The 26,302-nt window shown below is 39.0% G+C and overlaps 2 protein-coding genes across 6 annotated transcripts in view; one reads left to right on the forward strand and one right to left on the reverse strand.

Annotated features, from left to right (window-relative positions):
- Positions 1 to 626: 626 nt before the first annotated feature.
- Positions 627 to 17,691, reverse strand: LOC146767053 (uncharacterized). The gene is made up of 7 exons (XM_085583749.1): positions 17,668 to 17,691; positions 15,836 to 16,468; positions 8,245 to 8,331; positions 7,866 to 7,983; positions 6,945 to 7,015; positions 3,585 to 3,697; positions 627 to 1,942 (listed from the first exon to the last, which is right to left on the reverse strand). The coding sequence occupies exons 1-4, from the start codon at positions 17,689 to 17,691 to the stop codon at positions 7,978 to 7,980; spliced, it is 750 nt and encodes a 249-aa protein (XP_085439875.1). The 3' UTR covers positions 627 to 1,942; positions 3,585 to 3,697; positions 6,945 to 7,015; positions 7,866 to 7,977.
- The window catches only part of KIF20B (kinesin family member 20B), a 33,827-nt gene continuing 23,786 nt past the window's right edge, over positions 16,262 to 26,302 (forward strand). For 2 of the 5 annotated variants that reach the window (XM_031505256.3, XM_085582525.1), the window contains exons 1-11: positions 16,262 to 16,329; positions 17,827 to 17,983; positions 18,444 to 18,530; positions 18,650 to 18,766; positions 18,954 to 19,092; positions 21,148 to 21,332; positions 23,247 to 23,295; positions 23,959 to 24,156; positions 25,024 to 25,135; positions 25,575 to 25,646; positions 26,115 to 26,261. In XM_031505256.3, coding sequence (XP_031361116.3) covers positions 17,828 to 17,983; positions 18,444 to 18,530; positions 18,650 to 18,766; positions 18,954 to 19,092; positions 21,148 to 21,332; positions 23,247 to 23,295; positions 23,959 to 24,156; positions 25,024 to 25,135; positions 25,575 to 25,646; positions 26,115 to 26,261 — 1,262 coding nt within the window. In that variant the 5' untranslated portion in view covers positions 16,262 to 16,329; position 17,827. Of the gene's footprint in view, positions 16,535 to 16,591; positions 17,278 to 17,826; positions 17,984 to 18,443; positions 18,531 to 18,649; positions 18,767 to 18,953; positions 19,093 to 21,147; positions 21,333 to 23,246; positions 23,296 to 23,958; positions 24,157 to 25,023; positions 25,136 to 25,574; positions 25,647 to 26,114; positions 26,262 to 26,302 lie in introns of those variants that run through there. The other 3 variants (XM_085582523.1, XM_085582524.1, XM_085582522.1) reach the window with 3 other exon arrangements.

A 26,302-nucleotide genomic window follows, 5' to 3' on the forward strand; every position in this document is an offset into this window, starting at 1 on the left:
TAACTGGGAGCAAGCAACAGAAAAACATGCTCACCAAGTTGGGGAAAATGAAGAAAGACTGTTTGAGAACAAAGTAAAATTTTCTTCCTAAAAGCTTGCAAGTAATATTCTGAAGATTATTTAAATACTTAGAATTTTCTTAATATTCTCATGCATAAGCACTGGTAATTAACAGCCCCAAAGCAATTGTCCTGAAGAGGGTAACAAGGAAGACAGACTACAAACATTTACTGCTACATGGGGGCTTATTGCTTCCAAAACAGTGGAATTCCTTGAGAAGTCCCTAATTTACCGGATTATGTTTAAACTACAAAGCAGAGGCTGCTGCCTGGACTGGCACAGACCTTCGTCATTTAACAGCAGATCTAGGCAGCTGGCTGGGTACACTTCATGAAATTGTCAAGTCTAACCTCTTGGGGCATGAGGAATCCTTGCTGCTACTGTCCCCAGCTGGTAACAGTTGTCCCTTCTCACAGAAACTGACTGCACATACAGCCAGCCCAATATGGAACAGGAGATCAAACCTGTTTATCTCTGCATTTGCTGGGAGCCGACACATGAGCAGTTACTGTATCTCAGCTGAAAGGTGACAACTTTTTACTTTACTCCAATAAAAGCAATAGCACCTTTAATTACACACTTAAATTTTATTCTGCTAGAAGAATAGTCCTTCCACTGACTCACTGGAATACTGTACTCAAGTACTGTGTCAAATTTTAGGCTTCTAAGAAACCTTTGGAATAACAAACAGAATGAAATGAAAACATCAAGTTTTAGTCTGTGAAATGAAAGATTTCAAGGGGTATACATTCTGGAACAGGTAGCAGCAAAGGAAATCATCACAGTTGTTGAGAAATAAGAAAATTCGTAAGTTGCAACTGCAGGAAGGGAAATTTACTTTACACTGGAGGCAGACATTTCCTAGCATGAACTTAGACAAGGATTAGACCGAACTGGAAGCCTTGACTGTTCATTGGTGGCATGTTTTTAGAAGAAGCTAAGTATCTGTGGACAAATGGTAATGGTTTATGTAGAACCAAGCCAGACTTGAAGCAAGGAGAAGGCACCTTTCTGAAGTTCCTTCCAATCCTTTATTTCTAATTAAGTATTTCCCTAACATTTTGCTGCTAATTCTGCACAATTATGCCACAGACAGAAGTGGATTGGAACATGTAAAATCTGTCAATGAAGTCATGGCATGTATTACAATTGAAGTTTCTAACACCTTGTGCAACTAAAGTAAAGGTTTTCTCTTCCTTTTACCCTAGCTTTCTAAACAAACCCTGTTTGCCAGATCAGTTTTCAGTTAAACTTGCAAGACAATCTAAATAGAATCTAGGTGCAATATTGACAAACAAAGTCAAGGATGATTTCAGTTCTTGCACAATAAACATTTACTCCATATTTCTGTCTTTCTTCTTCAACTGAAGCAGGTGGAAGCTCCTAGTTTGTATTTTAAAATATTTTCTCACTGTAAGCCAGCGATCAGGTGGGAAAAGGACTACAAACACATTGTATGCTCAACAATCCAAGATACAAACGACCTTACATCACTGAACAAGTCTGCTGTACTGATTCACTGTATATTATATATTTGCACAGTCAACACTTCATGGATTATTCCATATCTGCCTGTGCTTCAGACACTCAGCTTTCTCCCACCTCTTTTTATTTGTTTATAAACACAGAGGGCAGTGTGTAATTCTCTCTGTCAGTTTCAGCAAATTATTGACTCCCTTGCAGTTAGGATACTCTGTCATGGATCAGAAGTGCTGTGCTCCAGGTGTTACAGTTTCAAAACCAATGGAACTGGAAAAACAAACAAACAAACACACCACCTTTTCACGCATATTATCTTCAGGCAGCCTGGCCTGAAATTTTTTAGGAGCCTCTGAGCGTTGTATCTCCCTCCTTCATTCCATGGGACTCCTGTATCTAGAAGCTAAAATAAGTATCAAACAGGTGCAGTCCACATGTAAAGCTGTTATCCAAAAACAACAACCAAGAAAAGATTTTACAGAGCACCAGTGATGTTATTTAATTCAAAGCTAACCAGCTATAAAGGTTTGGTCATATTCTGGAGAGAAGTGGTAACGAGACACATGCACAAATCTTCTCAAACTACACAGACTGCTTTATGCAATGCAAAGAATGTAAGGAAAGAGACTTCTGCTATAGCTGCCTTAGGATTTCTATTCAAGCAGCTGCTGGCACTCTGCCATTCCTGCTTATATTTCTATACAAATTATTTCCATGTTTATCCTGTTTCTATATTGCAGGCCAGTACACTAGTTCTTACTTAATTTTTCCTCTTTGAAATAAATCAAATACAGTAAAGCAGAATAAACTATTTAGAACATTCCTCATTAAAAAAAAAAAAAAAGATACTGTTGATTTGTTTTAGGTATATTCACATATTGCACATATCAAATAGAAAGTGCCAAGTCTGAAAGTCTGGTATTTCTTCTCAATTTCTCTTCAGAACTGGAAAAAAACCCATACTGTTTTGGTGTATGCAGGACTTTTGGTAGACACATATTTTTTCAAGTTATTTTTCTCATAAATTGCAGGGCTAGAAGACCAGCAGTATAACATAATTATATAATGACAAGTGATAGATGTGTAAATCAAATGGGACAAAACAACCCTAAAACTGTGTAAAATTCTTACCTGGAAAGTGCAATGTCAGAGTACTTAAAAATGGACCTCTGGAATTATTGGTGTGACTCAGGAAAGCTAAGGAAGTCTTACTATGACAACAGCTAGCTCACATGAGAATTCTGCTTCCCCCAAACACTAATGCATCAGAGAGGGGAAACTGACTGCAAATGACAGAGGAAATGAATGGCATAAATTTAGTCATATGCCTAAATCTTTGTCTGATTGAGGCCAAGGAAGATCATATTGAGACCATCCATTCCTTCCCTTTTCACCCACCTATTAGTACAGGCTTCTTTCAATTATGCCTTCTGTGGCACTTAAAGAACAGCTGTTGGTGTCATGAAGAAAAGCCCTGCATAGAGGGAAAGCTCATCTCCCCCTGTCTTTCATCAAGGGAGACAAACACAGAAAAAGGCACTCTGCCTCAACTGGAACGTTGCTTTGGCAGTCTGAACAGCCCTGAGGAGGAATGCTCTTTCTCTTTGTTGATGATAAATAGATCGCTCTCCTAGCCCAAGTGCCAAGCTCAGTGGCCAGGCAAGGCAGCATGAACGCTACCTGGAATCTTGTCTGGACTAGGACACAAAATTGTTTGGGGTGGAAGGGACCTTAACCACCATGTAGTTCCAAACCCCTGCCACGTAGAGGGACACCACCCACCAGATCAGGCTGCTCATGGCCCCATTCAATCTGGCTTAAACGCTCCCAGGAATGGGGTACCCACAATTTGTTTGGACAACCTTTTCCAGTGCCCCACTATCCTCTGAGTAGAGAATTTCTTCCTAACACCTAATGTAACGCCCTCCTCTGTTCCCCCTCCTCCAATCATTATCTGCCTGTGTAACAGACGACTTACAGATCTAACAACAGCCAAGACTAGGGAATAAGGGTCAGAAGAGTACATAGGTATAGGTTGGTCTTACCATCTTGCCCATCCTTCTGGCCAGACTTTGCAGCAGTCCGAGTAGTTTCTACAGTTCTCCTCTGGCAGTTCTGAGATGAGATTAGGGATTGTGGTTGCTGTCTTTCATCCCAACTGAAAAAAAACATGCCGCAGTCACAAAGCAGTGATAACCTTCTCTCTAAAGCCTTCCCTGCCAATACCTCTGTTTCTATGTCCAACTGGATAATTATAACTTAGTTCACACTTACTCTCTCCAACTTTAACTGATCCCCGGCAGTTAAAGAGCTGTTGGTGCTCTTCTTTTACAGGAAACAGAAAATGTAAGTGCCTTAGTTCAGACATTTCAAATAAAATTCCCAACATGTATAGCATTTAGGGTCCTTCATTATTTCTTTGTGAAAATAAAGCAGCTGTTGGAGGTGAATAATTTTTTTTCCCATGCCACAGTTTATATTCTGCAGAGAACTTTTTTAGAAAGAAAACAAACATGTAATGGACTCTTAGGTATGTAAAAAAGCTAAAAACCTAATTTCCAATGCACTCTCCTTTGCCCCATAAAGTCTACCTTGTACCCAAGTATTTGGCTCAGTGTACTGCTGCTTATCTTAAACTATCAAACTTAAATATACAAAATGTGATTGGAAAACACGCAAGTTCACAACCCACTGATTGAGAAATAATGTTCATCATTATAAGAAAAAATAAATTATTGCAACAAGTGGCAGAGCACTTAGTAGAGAAAACAATGGCCTTTGCTCCTGACTGTTCCCCCACAGACAATTACCCTCATGTATGTGTACATACTGGTTTTGCTCAGCTGAATGTCTTCACTTTCTTTTCAACTCAGCATTTTCATGTGGTCCTTCACAATGCAATCAGGAGGTAAGTGATAGTTTCAAAACAAGCACTTTGAAATAATGAATGGCTGCCAAGTACAAAAGACTACCTCATCCTTATTCAGCACTGCCACATCTGAAGAGGAAGAGAAACTGGTTCTCCTATCAACAGCTGCACAAGAGACTTTTTACTTGCATTGCTCTGTACTCCCAGAGCTTAAATGCTGACAGGAAATTTCCATGGATATTAATGAAAATTAATCAGGTAACAACAGGGAATCAGAGGGAATCAGATTTCCCATGCCTGTGTTTGAAGAGATAAAAAAAGCATCTCTTTAAACTATTCTAACTGCACACACATAACCTCCAATGCAGACAAAACTGGCTTACTCCTCTAACTCAGGAGGGAACACACAGTTCCATCAGAGCCTAGAAAGGACACAGAGGTTTAATTTTCCTTCTTCTAAACTAGCCCAGGGATGGGAATTGGTGTAAAATGGAAACACACCACACCTTTAGTATTTCTGCAGTAGCAAGGAAGCATTATGTCTAAGAGAACATTTAAGCACAGGGTTTAAGTCCAAATAACACAACTCATCTGGAGCTAAAAATTTAGTAGAATATGTGCTTTCAGAAAGATAAACCAAAGATCTGTTTAGGCTAAAAAAATATTATTATGTCCTTGTGAGTTTAAGTTGAAATCAGAGACAATAATAAACAAATGCTAATATTTTTAAAAATACCTTTGTAATTCAGTTTTTTGTAGGAAGGAGCTATGCTACAAATGACAAATTTATCCTTAAACACTCCAACTACCTGGTAACAAAAAAGGGAAACAACCTTATGCTAGCATTGAATGGGTTTGCTATAGTTATATCTTCTGAATATTCCCCGAATATTTACCTTAAAGTATGTTCTGTGGTGTGCATTTTATTATGTTCAAGAGGCCAATTTAGACCTTTCAGGTTTTCAAAAGGTCAATACAAACTATGTGTACACTAAAAAAGAATACCAGCACTGTAATTATAGACTCCTGTTTTTTCATTAGATATATTGTGAAAAAACCTCAACCATTGAAAGGAACTTTCAGGGGCTCTTCTGCATAGGAGGTGATTTGTATTTCACTGCAGGGATCTTAGTGTCACCAAAATATTTGTTTTTTGTAATAAAACATATCTAATACAAACATATGCTTGGTCTAATGGAAATTTAAAACTCAAAGATACCATACGGGTGATCAAAACAAGTTCTTTGGCTCAATTATTAACATGGAAGTGTCTAAGAAATATATGCCAAGTACCATGGAGCACAAAAGATTTTGTATCTTGTAACATATGGCATAACACCCTGGGATGTTACTTTGACACTCACTCACATTTAAAGTTCTGATTATACACATTTATTGTTCTTTTCAACCCAAAATGGTAAATCAGACTCCTTGATCTCATGAACACTGATAACCAAATCTATTGTATTTATCCTTAATTTTGACATGGATGTTAGATAAAAAAGCTACCACTTCTTTTGGTGCCAGTGATCTCGAACATCAAATGAGAAAAAAAAAGCATTGTGTACCTCCTGTAAAACAGGACACAAAGAGACGTTTTCTTCAGTTTATGAAACCTTTTTATATTCACTGAAAACAGAACACATGCAGCAAAGATATCTAACTCTCATATTTTTTTCCTGGCTGCTCTAAAAGTAGTAAGCACCAACTGATTTGCTTTTTCTTCATTTATAAAATTTAATTAATATACCAGAGGAGACATGTCTCTTATCTTCATTCCATTTCCTCTTAGAAGAAAAGGGGGAACCAAACAAAAAACCAAAACCAACCAAACAAAAACCAACCAAACAAAAAACCAAAACACAGACACACACACACAAAAAAAAAAAAACAACATAATTTCGGTGAACTAGAAAGTCTGTGATTAAAACAAAAATCCCAAAAGTCACCACCCCTAATCACCAACCAAGTTTAGATTTGATTATAAGCAGTCACAGCATAGACTGACATAAGGAAAAAGGAAGAAGACAAAACATAGTTCTGAGTTTAAATAATTTTCACCTACATAGTGCTCTGTGCACACAGATCTTCAAACCCTTTACGAACTGTGAATTACTGCTCTTCTCACCTTCCACTTAAAGAAAAAAAAAAAAGGAACAATTCTAAAATAAGAAGTAGCAAGAGAGCTGAGAAAGGACTTGCAGACAGTTCTCACTTCCAAAATGAAAGCTGTATTTGGATAAGTTTGGCCCAAACCAGAAATTTTAATGTCCATGCCCCTCAACTGAAAAATTTAATAGCAGAATTCCAGAGTCATTCTCAGATATTTAACTCATTTGCCTAGGCAGGGTCAGTGCTGAAATGGAAATCTGAAAGACTTCTATTTGAAAAACATTGGAGTATCTTAATTTTCTTTAAAAAAGAAATTAGGAAACAGCTTCAGTTCCCCAGAACTGAACTGAGAAGCTGCATTGTCAAGAAAATTGGCTATTAATCTAGCAGTGCATTAGGCAGGCTGACTAGCAGTCAAACTTACATTTCATCAGGCAGCGAACAAGCCGTCTTCCATTTGGCATGGCAGTGCCCTGGAAATGCTCCCCTTTCATGCTGTTTATTGGAAACAGGATCCATTTAAGTTTGAATACCAAACAAACAAACTCCCTTGGTTGCAGTTTCAGCAAATTAATTCATCAGTATTAGCTTCCTTTGTTGAAATTCCTTGAGCATATTAGAAACACACGTTTTCACTGACATTTCTTGTTCTGCTTGAAAATTCAGTGAAAAGCTGCCTATTTATCTTTGCTTGTACATCCACCCAAGTTATGTCATCTGGCCATTACCAGCGTGATCAAAGTTCCAGGCACACAGGTAATTGACCTCAAAGCACGGTGTTTGAAGTCCCTGTTTGACATGATTTGTGTTATTCTCTGCGTCAATAATTATTTCATCTGTTGTCCGCTATACTTACAACACAACAAAACAAAGAGAATACAAACTACTATTCAGTGCAGCTTGCTTAAGACATTTCTCCTGTCTCGCTACAGGAATCATTTCAGCTATTCTAACAAATAGCCTACTTTCTGAGAATAAGGCTGTATAGGTATCTGCAATAATTATGATTAATTTCAAATGTTACTATAAACTTAAATTCTCAATTTAAAAATCATAGTTGAGAAACATGAGCTTTGCACTAAAATATGCCTGACTTTCCTTTTCATTGCTTCAGCTGAAAATCATTCAGAACTATTAAAACAAAACTGTTTTCCATTTTTGTTGCAGGATGAACTCCCACCATGGAGGTAACATGTGACTTCTTTAGACTGTATGTACACCCAAATGAAACTGAGTTCCCAGGAAACAGTAACACTGAACTTCAATATGAGTTAATAATACAGAGGAAGAACAGAAACTAAGGGAACTGATGGTGGGGAAAGGGAAAGACTAGCAAAAGACTTGCCTATTAAGAGGCCAGAAATCCCGAGTTTATAGTCTGGGTTCTCTTCCCATCATAGGCAGGCATTGGCATTAGTTGTAGTTTCATCAGATCACACCTGCATTGTGCTAGTACTTTACAGCTGCAGCCAAGGAGGAGCGGGGAGGGCATGGAAAGAAAAAGAAACAAAACAGAGAGAGGATTACAGCTAACAGTCTGGTACTACATTAATCCCAAGGAAATATGGCAGGAATCTTCCCATCATCTCCAGATCAATATTCTCAATCAATAATATTCATCAATAATATTCATCAAACTATTTATTAAGAATCTGAAGTGAAAACTGTAATCAGATAAATGCTCCTGTGATGAGGAGCATTCCTGGATGGAAAGAAATACATACCAGATTAAATTTTGCTTGTCCAAATATATTCCTGAGATTCTTGGTGTCCATGGCTGCTTCAGATACCCAGAAGCCAGCTACACCATCCTACCTCAAAAGGAAAAAAAACACATCAGATGGAAGAAATCTGCATACATAATATGCCCTCAACCAGCACTATGGCATAGATTGCAGGATATAGCTACATTTTTATACACCCAAAATCATGCCTCATGTTTAGTTGTAACAGCAATAGCCATAAATCTATAGCATCTATTTCTGAGTCACTTGTCTTGGATAATTAGTTTGCCAAGAGCATGAGTCACCAAGTTAGAAATAAGTTAGAGTATGACTAATTTTGGATTTTATACTAATATTATCCTTAAAAATAAAAAGGATTCCTCTCTTCCACACAGATTTTAAAAAGTTTTGGTTATTTTTATAATGCCAAAATGTGCTTTATATAGAATATCTGGATCAAATGTTGAAGTAATTATCTCCCTTTTATAATGCCTTTCACATAGAAGGATCTCACAGTAATTTTTAAATGTATGTGTGTTCTTCAGTGATCCACATACACAATGAAGTGAGGCAGTATGACAGTACTTGGCAGCACCGTACAAAGCACCTGACTAAAACTGAAGTCAGATCCTATAATATGTTTAAACATGACAGGAAAATTCAGATGCACAAAAGTGAATTAGCAACAATGGAATTTCACCATTTACCTCTCAATTTTTGCAAAACAGGGTTTATTCTGACTACTGATGGTCAGATCAGCCAGTACTTAGTCGCACTCAACTTTTCCGTTTCTTCAGATTTCAGCTGTGAGCAAAGTTTCAGTAAGGAAGCCTGTCCCATTTCAAAATTCTGCTTATCCTTTACTGCAGCATGTTGTGACAACATCAGGCAGGGCAGCATCAAATTGAGAACAAGATGTTAAACTACCTTCAGAAACACTCTTCTAACTCTGCAAGTCTGGATATGCTCAAAGGCTGCAATCCTGGCAGGCACCTGCACATTCAAGTCCTTGCTGAAGAATTGCCAAACATGCAACTTTACAAACAGTTCAGTCTTTCCAACACTGCCTAAGACAAGAGAAGCAGCCCTGCCCTCCTGTCCCACCAGCATTTCTGCCTGCTCTTCTGCTGCCCCAGCATCTGTTTGGCCACAGGATCTACTGGACAATTTGGCTAAAAATAATGGCATTAGAATGTGTCAAAAAAATTATACTGCTCATTAATCCACCCTTTGAGAAGAATTGAGACTTCATGAGTTTTCATAGCCTTTCATCTTCTTCACTTTGAGTGAAGAAGACTGTGTTTCTCTGCAAGGGCTGCAAGGAGCACTGCAGTCCAGTTGCATGGTACAAATGCAGACTCTTCTATTCAGGACTGTGTTTTTGTTTTATGCAGGCCAGTTGTCTAGCATGCATTAAGCTCTATGCCTTCTGTTTGTTTTTCCTCCAGGATGGCCAATGTCCAGCTGGTAATACAGTAAAATGTAAGCCCTGGCCATTTCCTATTGTCAAAGAATCATTATTTGCCAGTCCTTTAAAGGTACGTCACTGGTTAAGAAATTGGTTTTCTCAATGTCTTGCCCTTTTATCATGCTGTAGGATAACCAAAACTAGACAAAACTGTTACCCACAACTAGACATTCATTTTGACATCTAAGCTAAGAGGCTAGGGAAGAAAGGAAGAAAGCAAGGCTCCTCCTGTCCGAGATTGGAGCACCACGACGTTTCCTATTACCATCTGAGTAGTAGCTGCCTCTGGGCACTTTTCCTTATCTCCTGTTAATAGGCCCATCAATGTCTTGCCACATGACTCAGAGATAACACTCTCAGGAGCCAGTTCCGTTTAACAGGTGATTAAGGACACACCTCATGACTCAGAATAACATCAGCCCGTTGTGAGATGCACCGCCCAGGGGGGAGGAGCTAGGCATTCCCACCTGGATAAAACTGGGGCTTTCTAGACAGAGAGGCAGCCTTTCCACAGGTTACTGAGAAGACACAGCAACCGCATCTGCAATTCCAAGAGGACAGCAGCCACTCCAATTTGGACTGCTACCAGCACACTGGCCAAAGGGGTGTCAGGCTGTATTCTGACTTTGTCAGTGGTCTTCCTTTTGTATCATTGCACGTATTTTTGGTTTTTTCCCTTTTCCCAATAAATTGTATTTCTGACTTGGAGTCTCTCACTGGTTTTGCTTTCAAACCAGAACACCTCCAAAGGGTAATCTGGGATACAATTACATAGCTTAGCTGTACCATGTAGTTTAAGTGCACTTCCAGAACAAGAATTTAACATAGGCCTGAATCCATTCTGAGTGTTTCTCAGGACAGGCTGTACAGGAAGCCCAAGTTAAAACATCTGAAGGTCAGTGGTGTGACTTTCCCACTCCAATCGCATCTTCACCTGAGTTAGAGCAGCTGAGTGCCCAAAGCCAGGGTGACATTCCAAGGAAAGGTATATAATGTCAGGGAATGGCACTAATTCCTGAGATCAAGACAGATGTTTGACATTTGGCAAGAATAAAATAAACTCTGTCTTGTGTGTCAGAGCCAGCAAGATGAGTAATACTACACTAAAACATAGCCTGCTCCTTGGATTTACCCCAGGTTATTTGAGCAGTACATGTCTTGCTCTTGACCCACTTCTTTATGAAGCACCTTATATTTCTGAGACACACAACTGTCCAGTCCTCTGGCTTCTACAGAGAACTTACAGATGTTTGTATGCATTTCTTTACCGGAATTCTTTCAGCTTCTTCACCTAAAAGCTATATATCTGACATATATTTAGTGGTATCTTGGCCAGTTTTCCTATTTCAGAATTGCATTACTCCAGATAAGTATTGAATTCATGTTCCAATTTATTTATCTTGTTAAGCTTTTAGTAAGATGACAGAGTAACAATTGAGAATGTAACTTTTAACAGAATGTCTTTGGTAAAATTTGCTAGGGCTATTCTGAAGGTTCTGGGGCCATTAGACAGCTATTTAGAGCCTGCATTTTACACAGAACTACAAAAAAAAAAAAAAAAAACCACCTAGCAATATTCTTCAAAAAGTAATACTAAGGATTAAAGCTTGAATTTCTTACACCATGAAGAATTTCCACAAGCACCTTGGAAGTGAAGTAAAATTTCTGAAATGTCAATTGAAATAAAACTCAAACATATGTTTCATTTTAAGCAAAGCCAACCCAGAGATTTTACCATCAAATTATAGTAACCCTTGTTGGTATTTATACAGCTCAGCAGATGATTGAAAAAGAATCAATAACACATGGGGAGAAATAAAGTTTTACTAATAAGACTTGGAATGCACCTCCAGCACACTGGAGGTGTACTCTTAACCTGGAGCTAGCACACTGTCTGCAAATAAAATAGTTAACATCATGTATACAAAAAAGCAGCAACATACCTGGGTTCAGACCTGGAAGGTAAAAAGACATTATGCAAATCTTTGTAGAACTTAGGCACAGCTTTAGAAATAATAAAAAAGGGAAAAAAAAAAAGCAGGCAGCATTTCAAGAAACCAAATAAAAGTTGGATGCACACTTCAAATACTCTTCATGAAATATAAGGAACATACATAAAAAAAACTTCCTGAACTGGCAAGTGTTTCTGAACTGTATCTTCTGTATCAACAATACAACTGAATTTTTATGACAAAAGGTTATAAGAACTTGAAATCCACAGGAAAACTAAGATGCAAGATCCAGACTATGGGATAACAGTGCCAAAGCTCATCCTGATTTACACTCAGTACAGTATTCAATTTAATATTCCACCTGTAGAGCCACTTCTAAGAGTACGTCTGAGGTATCAGTATAATGCTGACTAGGAGGAAAGGATATTAACCAATTATTCAATACCAAACACCAGTCTTCCTGCTTGTGGATTCTCTGTCAACATTTCCAATTACGTGATTACCAGTAACTCAAAAATGCCTCATTTACAGGACTCAGCATGATCACAACCCAAAGGGTTGTGACCCACAACTGGTTTAGCTGGGCTGGTGCTCATTTACTGGGGCACAACAAATGCCCCACTGACTATATTTAGCTATGGAAAAACCATCTATGGACACTTGCTCCTAAAAATCACACAGCACACAATTTAAGAGTAGTCATCTTTTCTCATAAAAATCACACAGAATAAAATTGTTGACTTTATATTTTATTAATTATATTATTATTTATTATTCTATTACATATTATTATATTAACAATAGTTTTACTATTGAATACACACATCTTAAACACCTAAAAACTAACAACACCATTTCATCATATGACTGCTGTCAGAAAAAACAGCTGACACATTTATAGGACAAATACCTGTGTCACAATGTGAAAACAGTTCTTACCATTTGTGAGAGGTAGAAGGTTCCGATTTCAAAATGCAAGATCCGACCTTCAAAGCAGTGATTATTTGTATTAAAGCATTACAAAGAATAACTCAAAATTTTTGGCTTAATTACAAGATTTAGAGGTTGGTTACAGCTGAAATGATCTCTTTAGTTCATCGGAGAATTATGCAATAATTCAAAGAGGGACAGAAGGAATTCCAGAATATGGGGGGAGAAACAGGAAGACACAGCAATAGCTTTTCTTGTCTCAACTTTCCAAAGACAAAGTCTTTAATTATGCAAAGTGAAAATCTCAGAAAATATATTTCAAATGTCCTCCTATCTAAGACAACATAGCTCTTGCTGAAGGAGTAATACTCTGTTTGCCATGCACAGATTTTTATGTGAAGCTTTGAAGATTTAAAAATGGTATGCTGAGCACATGTAGCACATTTTCATTACATAAAACGCCAGCATGGGACCAGGTGGCCTCACTCCATTTGTGAGAAGCACAAGCATGGCAGTATCCAGAGGACAAGCATTAAGGCCTAAGTCCAGCCCCAGATGTTAGAGGTGCCTCCAGCTGCCCATCTGTGATCCTTCCTTCCTTTCCAGGCTCCTGACCAGCTCTCTCATGTTTGAATACGCCCCTGAAGGCCCCTTTTTGCAGTGAGCCTATGATTAATTTTCCAAGCAGTATTTTACATTCCTAGAGCACCTCAAAGGAAAAGCCTCATAACCATCTGTGAGTTCTTTCCAGAAAGTTTCCTCCTACCTCACCTGAAACCCCACAATTACTGAGTTAGCAACACTGGCTATAAAACAGCAGCAGTATTTGCAGACTGAGGACAGAAAGCTCCTGCCTCCCCCAGAGAGGGGGGGGTCTGATGCCTCAGCCAACTGCTCTTCTTAGTCCAGCACCAGAGATCTCCCCGTCCCAAAGCCACCTGTCCCCTGGGGCAAAGCCTTCCATGAGAAGTAGCTCATTGCTTAAAATAGATGATAAAGGGAAATATACCTAAATTGCTAAAGAAAAAAAAAAAGTAAATTAACAGCCTGCAATGTTAGGAGTTCCTAAAATCGGCTGTATGTGCATTAGAAGCCGGAAGGCAACTGATGGGAGTGGGGCAATGAGGGTACAGGATCAAATTAAAGGAAGTGTGAAATGCATCCACCAGACTGTGCAAGTAACAGGATAAATTACATGTACTGCTCTGAAAGACAGGAATTCAAAAGGGCTGGCAGACTACCAGGAGGGTTACACAATGCACCACTTTCTTCCAAGGTATCTCTGTGACAAGGAACAGGAGTGCTCTTGCCAGTCAGCTCCTGCAAAAAGACTTGGCTTGCACCCAGGATGAAAGGCAGCACTGTCAGGGAAGCACAGAAGAACCAAGAGTGATGAGAGAAAACTCACTTGGTTAATTCCCTGGGGAAGGTGAGTGGAGTACAAAGAAACTGAAGCCACCTCTGGTTTGGCTGCTACTCAGGTGTGCTGAAGGATGCTGGGGACTGCTGACTGTGTCTCTCATTACTTCTGACAGCAATGTAAAAGCAAGCTGAGATGTGCTGTCTCATAGAGCATCATCTCACTGTCACGAGTAGAATATCCTCAACTTTTGATGCTTGTTTCAAATATAAGGAACATAAGTTTCTAACAAGTCCTTTATAAAAATCTTTTCCTCTTGTAAGTTCCAAACGTGCTATAGAAGTTGTAAAGAGTTTTAAAAGAAACATAATCAAATTTCAGGGGTGAATGAGTTACTGAATGCTGTTTTAGCAGCAGGTATTTTTGTTGCAACTGGTGTCCTTGCACAAACCATTTTAAGAAGAACATTTTGGTAGAAAGCCATAAAGCTTATTTACATAGATGGAGTTTCACCATCTCCCACTCCAAAGCAGGCTGGATTGGTTATGCTGACCTAATGTTTTCTTTACCATGGTTTGCGTGAGGCTGGAAACACATGTCAGGTTGTGGTTTAGTTTGCCATTTCAGTATCCTGATGGGAGTCCTTTGAGAGTCTAGTTTAACTTATAACAGCACATGCAGTATCATAAAAACAGCTTCAGAAATCCAAAATTAAAACAAAATCAAAATATTGCCTGTACAAGGAACTTTGTGATGCCCTGACTTAGCAAGAATAATGTTCTGCTGGTCATAAACCAAACGCTTTTAGGAATATACCTTGTAAAATATTTCCTGATCCTCAGTTTTCTTTTCTAACAAGTAAAATACAGGAACTTTCATGTTTTCTCCCAGGAGCTAATTTCTTCCCATATTTTCAGAGGTATTCTTAGTCCTCTCTTGGCATGAAAAAGGTGTTCTGGTATTCGGTAACTTCAGTAGTTTGTATTCAATTTAAGATGGAAACCAACATAATTTTTAAAATGTTAGCTGGAGTTTTACAGTATGATTTCAAGAACTTTTCAGTTTTGCTAGCAAACAATTTCAAATTCAACATTGCATCATTTTCTGCTGTTAAAACAGACCAACACTTACAATGTGGCCTACAACCAAATTGAAATATTTTAGTATATCCCTTTTACTGATATGACACAGCCTCTATTTAAAGAAAGATAGGATTTAATGCTAAAGACAACCTCATAAAAACAGCTGATACAAAATCTGTGTAAAATTACTCCTTTGCAGAATTACTTGCTTTTGCTGGCAGTCTTTTCTTCAAATGAAAAACAAACATTTAATTTTGGCAGATACTGACTACTTTCAAGTTACTTGTCCTTTTATTTCAATTCAAAACTGGCAGACATTTCTTATTAAGGTTGAAAGAATTTCTGTCTGATTCTAAAGAGAAACTCGTGCTGATTTTTGTTACCAAGTTCTGTATATTTCCATACCCTGACATTCCAGAAAACTGATGATCTCATTTGCATTACAACATTGTTTTGAAAATAAAGCCAAAGAATTTAGCTCACTGCCGATTAAGAAATTAAATGACCATCATGCAAACCTGGCAACCAGCAACAATTTCTGCCTGGGGAAGCTTTCAAACAAAGGTACCATGCAAGTGTCTTGTAGAGCTGTCACTTGCCAGGACTGGAAGCCAGGGCAAGGCATAAACACATCCTGATCTCAAAGCGGGAGTTGCCCGATTCAGCTGGTCCCTGCTGTGTACGAGGCATCGAGGTCACTGGCCTCTTCCCTCTCACCACCTGCAAGCAATGACTGCCCTGTTTATAACAGGCAGCAGGAGGCCGCGATCGCCCACAGCTCCGGCAAGCTCCGACTTACACTCGTCCTCCTGCCGCACCTCAGAGAGGCCAAGTCGGGGCGCCGCACGCAGTCAGGGCAGGCCTGGCGGGGCCAGGGCGCCTTCCCGCGGCCGCCGAGCTCCGGCCGTCGCTGCGGGGCCGGGCGCTGGCGGCCCCGTGTGGCGGCGGCACCGCGGCTCCGCCGGAGCCCCGGGCGCTGGCGGCCCCGTGTGGCGGCGGCACCGCGGCTCCGCCGGAGCCCCGGGCGCTGGCGGCCCCGTGTGGCGGCGGCACCGCGGCTCCGCCGGAGCCCCGGGCGCTCCGGCCCAGCGGGGCGCGGCCGCCGCCCGGGGGCAAAGCGGGACAGGCGGCCCCGCCCGCCGGGACTACACTTCCCATCGAGCCCTGCGCCGCGGTAGCGCCGCCCTCCCAGGAGGCCGCGCGGCCCCGTGCGCTGCCATTGGTCGGATTCGAAAAGAAGCCGCGGCCGGAGCGGAGCGCGAGCCCAGCAGCGGCTGGAGCCGGGGCCGGGGGGTGAGCGGGGCCGGGCCGGGCCGGGCGGATGAGCGAGCGGGACCGGGGACCTCCGCCGGCAGAGGGGTCGCGGTGGTTGTGACGCGGGGGTCGTGGGGCCGTGAGGCGGCGTGGGTGGTCTCTGCGGAGGCCGCTCAGCCTGCCGCCATCCCGGTTACGCGGGAGGGGCCGTGGCGTGTGGGCAGTTTTCGGTGGGGCCTGCAGGGTAACTCCCGCCCAGGGCTGTGCTGCTGCCAAGCCGCGCTGGTTGTGTCCCGTGAGAACAGGCGCAAAGCCTGGAAGTGAAAGATCGATACTTGTAGAGAAGAATATTTTATTTAATGTGGTTTTTTTAGGCGTTAGGGCTGTTGCTTTAGCTGCAAGCCTTTCTGTATGGTTTGGAGCTCTTTCTACCTTTTGTTGTGCTGCCTGGCAGCACCACGGGCTGTGTGTGAGCTGTGGCCGTGCTTTGCTGTGTGGCTTCTGAGGATCCCCTTCTTTGAGGGGGTCTGCAGCTCTAAATCCTATTGCCACGGTTAGCAGGCTTACAGTAACCCACCCCGGGACACGAGTACCTTTTAGTGCCTGCAGCTGGGCAGTGCAGTTGTTCACATGTAAATGCCTGCAGTATTTACGGGGCTGTGTGGCTCAACGTGGGGGCAGATAAACAGTCTGCACCTTGGGCTTGGCAGCCTGTAAGGGCTTGAACCTCGCTGTTCTGAGCGCTGGGCTGTGCAAACACTTATAGTTCTGGCTTTGTGTGCACAGCTTAATGTTTGTCTTGTGCTTCTTAAGGAGAAAGATACAGAATGAGGGCAAAACCTTGACAAATCACACTTTAAGCCTAGATTTAAAGCAATTCAAATGCCAATCATCTAATAAATAGGTTTCCTGTGAAGGAGTGGTAAGAGTTTTGCAGTGTGCCTTTGTGTAGCTGCTGACTAAGACTTCCAGATCGTGATAGCACAGGTATGTTTCTTTCCTACAGTAGCTTATTCACAGGTTAGTCTTTGTTCAAGCCATGATGATATTTCAGGCCAAGTTTTTCCTGGTTTTCATACAGCTGCTAGGCCAAAAATAAATTAGATTAGAAGAAACATTAGATTCGAAAGTAAACATTGGTGCTTAGTTTATGTATAGCTTTATCTTATTTGCAGCCTGGTGGTGTTTGTCTAACTGCTTAAAGTTGTGTCTGGCTTTTACAGCCTACGTAGGAAGACTGAGCCCTTAGATGTTTTGACACTGAAATGCCAACACATCTCAGGTTTTATGCTGGGGGAAATCGAAATGGGACTGCATTACAGGCAGGAAACCAACACTCTTCCTGAGCAAAAGAGTTTTGTACCAATCCTACTCTGCCCGTTCCTTTAATGAACCCTGCATGTTCTCCATTAGTATTTAGTAAGACAATTTATTTGCTTTGCTGTAGCCTAGGTATGGCAATGTATACGATATATATAAACTATATTATATGTTATATGATCAGAGAGCACAAAATAATTTTATTTCATCTTGTAGGATGGAAGCAATTTTGGATAATGAGAAGTTCTACAGACCATCCTATATTGCCAGCATTGAGCCATCTCCAAGAGCAGGACCAGTAAGTGTGGAAGATATTAAAACAGATCTCTCCTCTGAATTTTCTTTGGTTTCTTCAGGCTCGGACACAAGCCAGGTAAGAAAACTTTACTGTTTGGACATTTATTTTTTAAAATATAAGCCTAATCCTTTCATATGTAGGAATAGCCAGGATTTTATCTAGAAGATGTAAAGCTTCTTTCTTATTTTTTAGTTTGAAAGAGATGCATAGGATTGAGACTAAGTTGAGTGGCAGTGTGTTGATGCCTTATTGGGCACATTGCTTTTCTGTGAATGAGGCTGACTGCCAGTTTATAGAATGTTTTTGCTGGCCTGAATGCAGTGTTTACATAAACGTGCTGCAAGATTAATTTGCCACAGCAAGCTTCTGCGGGGGCTGAAGCACTTTTCAAAGCTGATCTAGTGAAGAAGTTTTGATTCCCATGTTATCAAATAAGTCTGTTCAAAGCAGCCTGATCCCTTAAAACTGGTATCATGTGCTAATTATCAAAAAAATAATCGAATTTCTAACTGGGTTTTATGGTGTTTTTTTTAAGAGGAGCAGTTTGGAGTCTAAGGGACACATCCAAGTTTGCCTGCGTATTAGGCCATTTACATCGTTGGAAAGAGAAAATGGATCACAGGTGTGACATTTAATTTAAAAATACTTAAAACATGTTTTGTGGGTTTTTTTGTCTGTTTTTCCTGTAAGCTGAGCTCCTTATAGTCTGTTCATACTGTATTCCTTATTTCCTTTTAATAGGACTGTGTTGCACTTGAAGACTCAACAAATATTGTACTGAAGCCCCCCCAACACTATTTGAGTCGACTAAGTGAAAAAACTTCAGGACCAATGTTACAGAAGTTCACTTTTTCACAAGTAAATTAGTTGTCTTTAAATGTTTGTAAATTATGTCTTGTGCAGGTTGTTTTAACTTACGTTATTGAATACCAAGCTGACTATTTTCTAACTTATAGTCTTTAAGATTGTAAACTAACAAAATTTAAGAGTCTTTAAAAGTCTCTAATAATTGCTCAAATTATACCTATTTCTTGGTAATGCTCAGGTGTTTGGACCTGAAACAACCCAAGAAGAATTCTTTGAGGGTACCATGAAGCAACCAGTGCAAGATTTCCTAGATGGTTATAATCGTCTGATTTTTACATATGGTGTAACAAATGCTGGGAAAACTTACACGTTCCAAGGTAAAAGTAGAAATGAGTTCTTCTTGCAAGCACTTTTTTTTTTTTGGTAAAGATTACTTCTAGCAGAAACATGGTAACTTTTTCCTTCCTTTGAAATGTAGTCTCTATCCATTTGGTTCCCTAATAATCTCGAAAATCTCCTTCCATTACAAATTTAACTGCCAACAGACAGTCACTCCCCAAGTTAAGCTAAACACATACTCATATTACTTTGTAAGGCTCTATAATTTCAACTTTGTATGTGTGATCTTTTAATTTTTCTTAATGTATCTCATACCCCAGGGAGGAGGGGGAATTGGAAAAAATGCATATTCTACATAACAGATTTTAAAAACTGTAGGTCACTCTATACCAGACTAGCATTTTCTGAGTTTTATTATTATTATAAAGGTTACATGCACAAATGAATAATATTTGAGTGTTTCAATTATTATAGGCAGAGAATAAATGTGAAACACATTTGATTATTTTCATGTATTTCTGTCTTGGCTTGAGTTCCCAAGCTTAACACTATCCTAGGGAGCCTTGTCTCCTGGTGCACTATTTCTTTTCTGTTAAAGCTCCATATCATTTCTGGTCAGAAGATGTCATTCTTCAGCTATTTTCCAAAGCATTTTAACTAATGAGGTGATTTGATTCATATTGAAACAGTTTCTCCTATAATGAAATGGCAGATCTGGATGCAATACCAGTTATTTTATACAAAGAAATAGTAGAACAACAATGAGTTTTGTGTCACTTGAAACTGATTTTCATTGAAGTGACTTTTTTTTCTAAGCAGTCTTCTATTAACTGGATTGTAATTAAAGACTACCAGTACTTTTTAGTTATCATTTGTCTGGGGTTAGAATGGGATGTTCTTTTCTCTCCTAATAAATGAAGGTAAATTGCAAAAACCCAACAATTGCTCATGTATACAGTCCCCTATGCTCAACTAGTTTGGGCTGTATTGTATGTGGTTTCATGAATTTTTGATTGACACTTTTTAGACCAGAAGCTTTTTCATGGTACTTTGATAAAAATTGGCAGTGTGGAATGTTGCCTTCTGGGTACCAGGATTTACTCTTCTGTTTTTGCACTTTAATATTACATGAGAACCTATATTCAGTCAGTGGCAAAGGACCTAAGTGAAGGATGAAGCAGGTTTTTAGGACTTTCTTCATTCACCAGTGACTATTCCTTTGTTAGGTTGAATTACAACTGGCATTGCAATAAGCGAAAGATTACTAGAGAGAAGATGAGGAGAAACAAATGTAATGCAAAAGTACTGGTGTTTAATGTGGTATTTGGCTAATAGCTAGGGGTCTGAGTACCAACCAAATTTTATGTAAGTTCTGACTTGGGTGATGCAGCTAGTGCTATTCCATCTGACTCAAAAGCAGGAGAAATTATCAGCCTGAGACAGGACAGTAGTTCTTCCACGCTTGCCTTTTCTCTGGTTTAGAAATCAAATGTAAGTGAACCCTTTTTAAGCTTGCATTTGTATACAGAAAGATCAAGTGTGTACTGAAGCTTTTATTCAACTCCTTGTCTTTTAGGTACAAAAGTAGTATATTCAGAGAAAAGGGTTTGGGACAGGGAAAAGAGTGAGTCTTTGCAAGGCTTCTAGAAACTTTTGGAGGTTCTGTGGAGTTAATACAGGACTGCAGCTAAGAGATCATTCATGAGTTTTATTTTAAGATTACTTCCTTGAGAAAGTGAAGGCAGTTCATGAAATACAGTTGAAAAATTGCAAGTCTTTATCAAATGTCTATTGGTTATGGGTGTTTGTGGTTTTTTTTTTCCCTTAAGACTAAGCTTATACTCCAGTAGTTTTTCTTTTATGTGATACCCATTACTGATATAGTGCATGAACTCTTCCTGAAAGCCAAATACTTTTCAAAACTCTCTAATGATATTTTTGTTACCTTGAGAATACAAAGAAAACTCCACTGCTTCACGCTGTAAGTTGTCTTCAAACACTTTGTGTATGCCTTGAGATTTATATTATCTTTCTGTCCTCATTTATCTCTATAACTTGCAATAACTAGATTGTTATTTTGTATGTTCTTTCAGGGACAGAAGATGATGTTGGTATTCTGCCAAGGACTATGGATATGTTGTTTAAAAGTATTCAAGGAAAGCTGTACACAGCAATGGATCTCAAACCCTATAGGTGTAGAGATTATATAAAGCTGACTGAAAACCAAGTGAAAGAAGAAACTGCTATTAAAAATTCATTACTTCGTCTAATAAAAGAGGTAGAGGAGCACTTTCTATATTGATGAGTACATGCATCTATATTGATGAGAACATGCTCAATGTTCTTCATTTGTAGTGGGAAGAGACTAGCTGTATTTAACCAGGGATGTGTCTATTTGCTGGCAGCCAACCATTCAGATTAGCTGTAAAGTGAGCAATAGAGCTGATGACCCTTGTTCCTGAGAATTTTTGTCTTGTGGCTCAATACTTCATTGGCATGTAAACTAAGCTTTTTTTGTTGTTGTTGTAGTTTGGACACTTGATAATTTATCCTCTATTATTACATTATAGACTACTTACATTCAATTCTTATCTGTGGGAGTGCTAGTAGCTCTGATCCTTTAAAGAACATACTGTCAGGATACTTGGAAGAAATTAAGTTTTGGGGTTGTTGCCCTTTCAGTTGGCCAAGTATCCTTAAATGAAGCAAAAATCTGTTTGAAGCAGCAGAGCTATAAAGCTAGTGCACTTTACAGTTTGAATTAAAGATGAGTTTCTGCTTTTTTCTTATAGTTCACTGTTGAGCAGTCCAGAAATACACTCCAGTTGTAGGAGCTGACTGAAATTCTAAAGCTGTTTAGTCCAATTAGTTAGGGGAGTTTTTACTTTGTATAATCATACCTTTTTCTTGGTGTCCTCTTAGAAGACACCAAGAAAAAGGTATGATTATACAAAGTAAAAATATGAGGATTTGGAACTAGAAAGGTACTCTTTTTTTTTTTTACAAAGAGAATTAAGAATTTCCTTCGTGGTATGCCAAGTTATAGCTAGTGTTAAAAGGAAAAAAGAATGTATGTGTCTGTTGCCTTGGGTTTTTATCTATTGGTTGACTGGGCTTCAGTGTGGAAGGTAGGTGGCGGCAAAACTCTGTGACTTCACTTCAGAAGCACCAGGAGTAGGTTAAATCTAGCTCTGTCAGCCTTCAGAAGGGACTTCAGAAAAACCTTTCATGTGTGTTTGAATGCACCTTCTAGTAAGAATGACACTTAACTTTGCCAGCAAATTTGTAGGTTTTTCATCTGCTGCAACAGAGGTTTGTATGGGTTTTTATATGTGTAAAACCTAATACCTAAAATGTTTATTTGAAAAATATATTATGAAATATACCCTTGACAGAGTACTGAGGAAGCTTGAACCAAACCATACCTGTTTTTTATTTCATGTTAGCTCTCTTAAGCATACTTATTTCAGTAAATGGATTTCATTTCTTTAGGCACTTCAACTTGCAGTTCTGTGTCTGAAAAAACCTAACTAAAAAAAGCAAAACCAAGGCTGGGAAGGGAGTGTATGTATGAAACTCCAAAACTCTAGCTATAGTTATTTGTTTTACTTTTTTTATCGTAGCAAAAGAAAATTGTCTTTCTCTTAGTAAAATCTGGGCTTTATTTCAAGTCTATAATTTATTTCAAACATATATCATGGAGCAGCAAGTTGCTCATTTCAATTTTTAAGTGAATGACATTTATCTATTATTTCCAAGGGTTAGCCAAGTAAGCTGGAAAAACAGGAAATCCAATATTGGCAAAATACCATTAGTAAAATAATTCAGATTCCCCTGGATTTACAAGGTTAAGACTAATGTTTAAGCTGCAGCTGGAGTCCTGAAATCATCCTCTTAAATCACCCTGATTGTGTGAGGGGTTCCTACCCCTCTTGTTTTCTGTGGCTAGACTGTTTCCAAGTCAGCAAGCTGAAGTGCTATATCCTGATGTGAGGGAATGGGCAGGGGTGAGTGTGAGCTGAGCAGAGCCTTGTCAATAGCAGTGTATAGGTGCACTAGACCTGGTGTGCAACCAGGGTCTCTCCATTGTCATATTGCACCCATGCTGTCTTCCCATCTAGTGATTCAACAGAGCTGTTAGAAATAACTTGTACTGTCAGCAGTGTATTTTAAAGTTTGTTTTCTTTTGCAGGTAGACCACCAGATTGTCAATAGGGACAAAGCACCTGTGGATTCTAAGGGTATGTTTTATATAAAAGTTTTGCAGTTAAAGCTGGCAAATAAGCCTTTTTAAGGTCAAGAACTGACTTCTGGTATATGCTAATAAAATGAGTTCTTGTCAATTTTTTATGCCTGTGAATTGGATAGTGAGCAAATAATCTGGGCAGAAAAGGCAAGGATAAAATGGTTAAAGAATATCTGAACAGGCATTCAATGAGCTGAAGTTCTAGCAAATAAAGTAGTACCGCTTATGCTGTGGGTCCTAGTGGTATCCTGACAGGTTTTTAGAGTACCTCTATGTAATTATATAAACTTCATTCTAGCATTTAAAAAACTACCTAAATATTAGGCTTACTTTAAAAAGTCAAAATGGAGTGTCTTGTCAGTTTAGTTTAAAGATGTTGAAGGGATTTGACTAATTCTAACCAAGCTTTATGTGGTTGATAGAATTTAAAAATGTAGAAGGAAGCAGTCGAGTAGGTGTCTCTTGAAAATACGTAAGTTAAGCATATGAGTTCCAGATATTTAAGAAATATCTGGGGTGGGAACTCAAATGATTTTTTAAATGGATTTTAGATTTTGAGTGTTTTTTAGAAGGCTTGTTATATCAATTTTTACTTATTAATTTTTAAATGACACTCACTTTACTAGGTTTATATTGGTTTGTAATATTTTGTACTTAGCAGATTTGGAAGATATCTCAAAAGACTTGGAACAATCTATCACAACTGCAAGAGATTACATCAAGTTTTCTGTCTGGGTTTCATTTTTTGAGATTTACAATGAATGTTTTTATGATCTACTGATTCCTATATCAAATGACAAGAAAAGAAAAACACTGCGCCTTGCTCAAGACATCAAGGGATGTTCTTTTGTAAAAGGTGAATAGAATACCTTGCCAATTGCCAAATATAATTTGAAAAGTTGGCCTACATGTAATGATGTTTAGATTAGAAAACTCCATAACAATTATTACACTCTACATACATAGAAGTATCCCTGCTTTTATTACTGCTTTATCTTTTCTCTAGACTGGAACTGTTAAAAGCCTCTGCACTCCACTGCCTTGATATTTCTTTGAAATGGGAGAAATATTGGAAACAAATGACAAATTTTTTAGGGGTTTGCTTTTTTCCATTTTCTTAAAAAAGAGGTCAGCAGTTCTGTATTTATAATTGGCTCAACAGTTTTCTAGGTTTTTGTTTCTGAGATTTTTTTTCAGTATTCTCTGTAGAGAAGCAGACTTTAGAAATATTGTCATCATATTGCAGGCAAAATTCTTGTGATATTTTTCAATTAAGTTGATGGTCCTGAAAGTTATCCATATGACTTCCCTTTCCTACCTTTCCCTTCCTCAACTGTGGTAGAAATTGAAGAAGCTGTTATTTATTTTAGGATTTAGAAGGTAGAGTTCTGCCTTGCTGAATATGAGTATAGGGATTTCTACTCATATTAGACCTTACTTTTTTGACTTGTCTGTGCTCAGCCTAAGGTTGCTCACTTAATTTGAATGGAACATATTTAATGTACTAATAGAATGATGAAATGATGTGATGTACTTGCCCCTCCTTTCCTATGAGAGGAGGCATTTTGAACTGATTTATCATCACAACTTCTGTCTAAAGCAGATGCAGTAAAATGTTTCTACGCCTCAAGTAAATGTAGTATCCTTGCTGTGCATACGTTATCCCCATAATACTTATTTTGGTAATGTTACCTAAAAAAAACCTTTTTTGTTCTTCCTGAAGATCTGCAGTGGATTCAGATTTCTGACTCTAAAGAAGCTTTTAGACTTCTAAAACTGGGGTTGAAACACCAGAGTATTGCAAGCACGAAATTAAATAATTGCTCCAGTAGAAGGTAAGAAACATTTTGAATAGCACTGAGCATAGGATGATGGGTGGGGGGGGGAAGGAGAAACTAAAACATAGCTTATGGTTTCTAGGAAGAGAAAAGGCTTTAGCAAGGTCCACGTTTCTAGGTTCAGGTTTGGTGTCCTTTAGCAGTGTGTGGCACAATGGCTTAAGCCAAAGGGATTCAATTCTTGAGTAGGGTGGATCTGTACTAAAGCTCACAGTATTTTTTCAAATACTATACAAAAGTATTTACCTACATATCTCAGTAAAAATCAAAATACACGCTACATAAACATATCTTTAAAATTTTTGTCTGATTGTGTATGCTTAGATGTATTGACAGATTAAACAGCATTTTGAACAGAAGTTGTAGAGGCTAAAAATACTTTGAATGTATTGATCTACTTTATCACTTCTCTGCTGATTTCAATTTCTCCTTTTAGTCACAGCATATTCACAGTTAAACTACTAAAAATTGAAGATTCAGGAATACCAAGGGTGACCCGAGTCAATGAGTAAGTTCAGAACAGTCTGTCTCTCGTGATGCAGTTGTCAGTTAGCTTCCATGATGATGTGTTGGTTCTGCACCCAGTGATCACTGGCAGTGCCTCTTGCATGTATGGTGACTCCCCACTTCCACCCTCATACAGTGCTTGGCCCTGTCCCTCAAGCCATCAGGTGTCAGTGCTGTTGTGTCTTGTCACCTCTACACTGCACAAGGTTCTGCCAGACTTCTTTACTCCTCTACAAGGTTCTCCTGCTTCTTTACTCCTGAACTATACAAGTGTCCAGAAGGAAGAAGATGAAGAGGTGGTGGGTGGCGTGGAATAGGAAGCATGTTGGGCAAATATTTAGCAGAAAATGGCAGGAAATTTTATTAGGCAAGCAAACTTGAGAAGGATGAGGAAATGTGATCATTTTTAAAAGCAGATGATTAGTGCATCTTTAAAGTAAATTCACTGATTTGCCTTGTCTGCTTTCAGATTGTCATTGTGTGATCTGGCTGGTTCTGAAAGATATACCAAGACACGCAATGAGGGTGACAGATTGAAAGAGAGTGGAAATATAAATACCTCTCTCTTGACTCTAGGCAAGTGTATCAATGCGCTCAAGAACTGTCAGCAGTCAAAGTAAGTCCTATGAATTGCCAATTGGTTGTGGTTTTTTAGGT

The sequence above is a fragment of the Lonchura striata genome, chromosome 6 (assembly GCF_050655825.1).
Source record: "Lonchura striata isolate lonStrDom1 chromosome 6, ASM5065582v1, whole genome shotgun sequence".
NCBI classification, from domain to species: domain Eukaryota; kingdom Metazoa; phylum Chordata; class Aves; order Passeriformes; family Estrildidae; genus Lonchura; species Lonchura striata.

Coding starts and splice junctions, on each gene's coding strand:
- LOC146767053 (XM_085583749.1), bottom strand. CDS start 17,691: ATGCAGGGTTCATTAAAGGAACGG. Junction 16,469..17,667: donor AGGGTTCATTAAAGGAACGG/GCAGAGTAGGAT, acceptor GGATGGCGGCAG/GCTGAGCGGCCTCCGCAGAG. Junction 8,332..15,835: donor GGTGCGGCAGGAGGACGAGT/GTAAGTCGGAGC, acceptor CTTTTGAGGTAG/GATGGTGTAGCTGGCTTCTG.